Source organism: Gastrolobium bilobum, unplaced genomic scaffold (genome assembly GCF_033153095.1).
Source record: "Gastrolobium bilobum isolate Gb01-03AN ecotype WA unplaced genomic scaffold, APGP_CSIRO_Gbil_v1 utg44884, whole genome shotgun sequence".
In the NCBI taxonomy this organism is placed as follows: Eukaryota; Viridiplantae; Streptophyta; class Magnoliopsida; order Fabales; family Fabaceae; genus Gastrolobium; species Gastrolobium bilobum.
In genome coordinates this window covers 368948-371561 of record NW_026897767.1, presented here as the reverse complement: position 1 = coordinate 371561, position 2614 = coordinate 368948, and the positions used below count along the sequence as shown (strand labels likewise).

The 2614-nt window shown below is 36.7% G+C and overlaps 1 protein-coding gene across 1 annotated transcript; it reads left to right on the top strand.

Annotated features, from left to right (window-relative positions):
• Positions 1-1783: 1783 nt before the first annotated feature.
• LOC133310065 (dof zinc finger protein DOF1.4-like) lies at positions 1784-2614 on the top strand. Its single transcript, XM_061510953.1, has one exon. It carries the CDS (start codon positions 1802-1804, stop codon positions 2612-2614), a length of 813 nt encoding a protein of 270 aa, XP_061366937.1. The 5' UTR covers positions 1784-1801.

The following is a 2614-nucleotide window of genomic DNA, read 5'->3' as shown; positions in this document are numbered from 1 at the left end:
CTGTTTTCCAATGAATTCTTTCTTTCTTTTCCCTGTTTTATTTAATTCCATTATGAGCTAATTTGCTCCATAGGTTAGGTGATAAAGTACCTATGCTGTAACATTGATATGTATGCCTAAACTTTGTTTATGTTAATGTTTAACTAGTTATTCAACGAGTTTGCTTAATCTCATTCATGTGTGCATGTCGAGAGATACATATGTGATATTGAGGAGGTTGGGGCCGAGAGGTTTCCGAATCCAGACCCTTGTTGAATAGTGTGGATTAATCGAGTTAAATTAACTTAATTAAGTTGTGGGTAGATAGATCATTCACACCACATAACCTAGAACTTGAACTTAAACAATTCAGTGATTAGTTTGGCCATAGAGATGTGAGGATTAGTTATTGGGTATATATGTTAGGTTGGTCAAAAGCCCCAACATACATTAGTGTTCGGTTACTAGTTAAACATCGATATAGCATTGTTAAAGCATCAGATCAGTATTGCTGTATCAGGGAAATTGATCCTGACCTATATCTCATCCATCATCTTAATACCTATTATTTTAGTTTCTTGTTTTCTTATTATTAGTTGTCTTTTATTTTACAAAACCAACAATTATAATCAATCACTTTACTCACTTTCTTCACCTAAATAATCATTACTTGACACTTATCTCCGTGGGAACGATACTTGGACTCACACATCCCTTTATTACTTGTGACACGTGCACTTGCGTATTTGTGTGGAAGATTTAAATTGATTACAAATTGCACAACAACTATTAGGCCTTATCTTATATCATGCACCAAACATAAACAACAACATCGACTTCCGGTACACAACAGAGTAGTATCATTCTGCAAATTGAAGCACAAGTTTCAATATCATTTTTTAAAATATACTTATTAATCCAAATGATGTTATCCTTGCCTCTAGAAAATGACCACACAAGGTTGAATCTAGCCTCAAAATTATTGTATACTCAAAGTTGACAACTGATTTCGTTGTAGTATGTAGGATCTATTTGATTGTGTTCTGATTGTTTTTTTTAAAAAAACTGTTTTATAAATTAGTTATTAAATTATAATATTGAGATTTTATTTTTCAATAACACTACACACTTCAAATATGTTTAAACATCAGAATAAAAATCATAGATAAATCATAAATTTAAGGGTGAGAATTGGTCTAGATCTTAGGCCTAATTTGACCTAGGTCTATTCTGCTAAATGAGTTTGGTTAAAAATATTTAAGAACTTATTTACCTAAGTTATAGGCCATCCAAAAAGTCTTCTAGGCTTAGGGCATCCATATATTTAAGTAAGTATAAATAAGAGTAAATACTCCTTTTCGTCCCTGGCAATTTTCATGAGACACATTTTAGTCCCGAACAATAAAAAATGCTCATTTTAGTCCCTAATATTTGAAAAAAAAGGGCCACGTTCGTCCTTCCGTTAGTTGGCATCTGACGGCCCAACTAACGGAGCACACGTGGACCGTTACTTTGCTGATTCACCATTAAGTATGCCAGCGTAGAAGTAATACGATGTCGTTTTTTGTCTTCTTGGAGTTTTGGACAACTGACCCTAGCATCGAAGGCCCTATTTGGTTCCTAACAAATTTATCGAGGCCCTATTTGGTCCCTGACAAATTTATTGAGACCCTATTTAGACAAACCTTTCTCTATGACAAACATGACCTCACTGAGGCTCTATTTATATCAGCACTTTTGTGCTTAATGCTATATTTTTATATTGAATCTACACCCCTAAATAGGGCCTTCGATAAAATTGGAGCTACCAAAGCCTCATCTGATGAGGAAACAACAGCAACAAACTCAGCAATCAGAGTCTTTGAACTGCCCAAGATGTGACTCTACAAACACCAAATTTTGTTACTACAACAACTACAACAAGTCTCAGCTTCGCCATTTCTGCAGAGCTTGTAAGAGGCATTGGATTAAAGGCGGAACTTTACGCAATGTTCTTGTTGGTGGTGGCAGGAAGAATAAGAGGGTAAAAAAATCAACCACCCCAACATCTTCCTCCACCAGCAAAGCCACCACCTCCTCTACTTGCACCACCACTGTCTCCACCTCAATTGGCAACATGGGTGGCGGGTCAAGTAGCCACGTGACAATGAATCCAACTCCTCTTGCAGTGAGTAATCAAAAAAGCATCCCTTCCTTTTTCTATCAAGTTCAAGCTTTGATTCGTCCACCATCTTTGCTGCTACAACAGAATCTAATGAATACTGGAGACTTAGAAAGCAAAGATTTTGGTATTGGTAATAGCATCTTTCTGAGTTCAACTTTGCCTCTTCCTCAAAACCAAAGCCTACACTTTCCCATCTCAACCTCAAGCTCTTTTGACACAATCCCTTGTGCAGTATCAACTTCTCTGCGATCCTCCAATGTTTATAACTATGGGGAGGAGTTTAAAACAATGGAGGAACCAACCATCAACAGCATAATGCCCAACACAAGTGGCAGTAACACACAACCATGGGAGATACCAGCAACAAGTGCTGGCATGGAAACTTCAAACTATTGGAATTGGGAGGACATTGATTCTTTGGTCTCAACTGATCTGAAAGATCCCTGGGATGATTCTGATATCAAACCATGA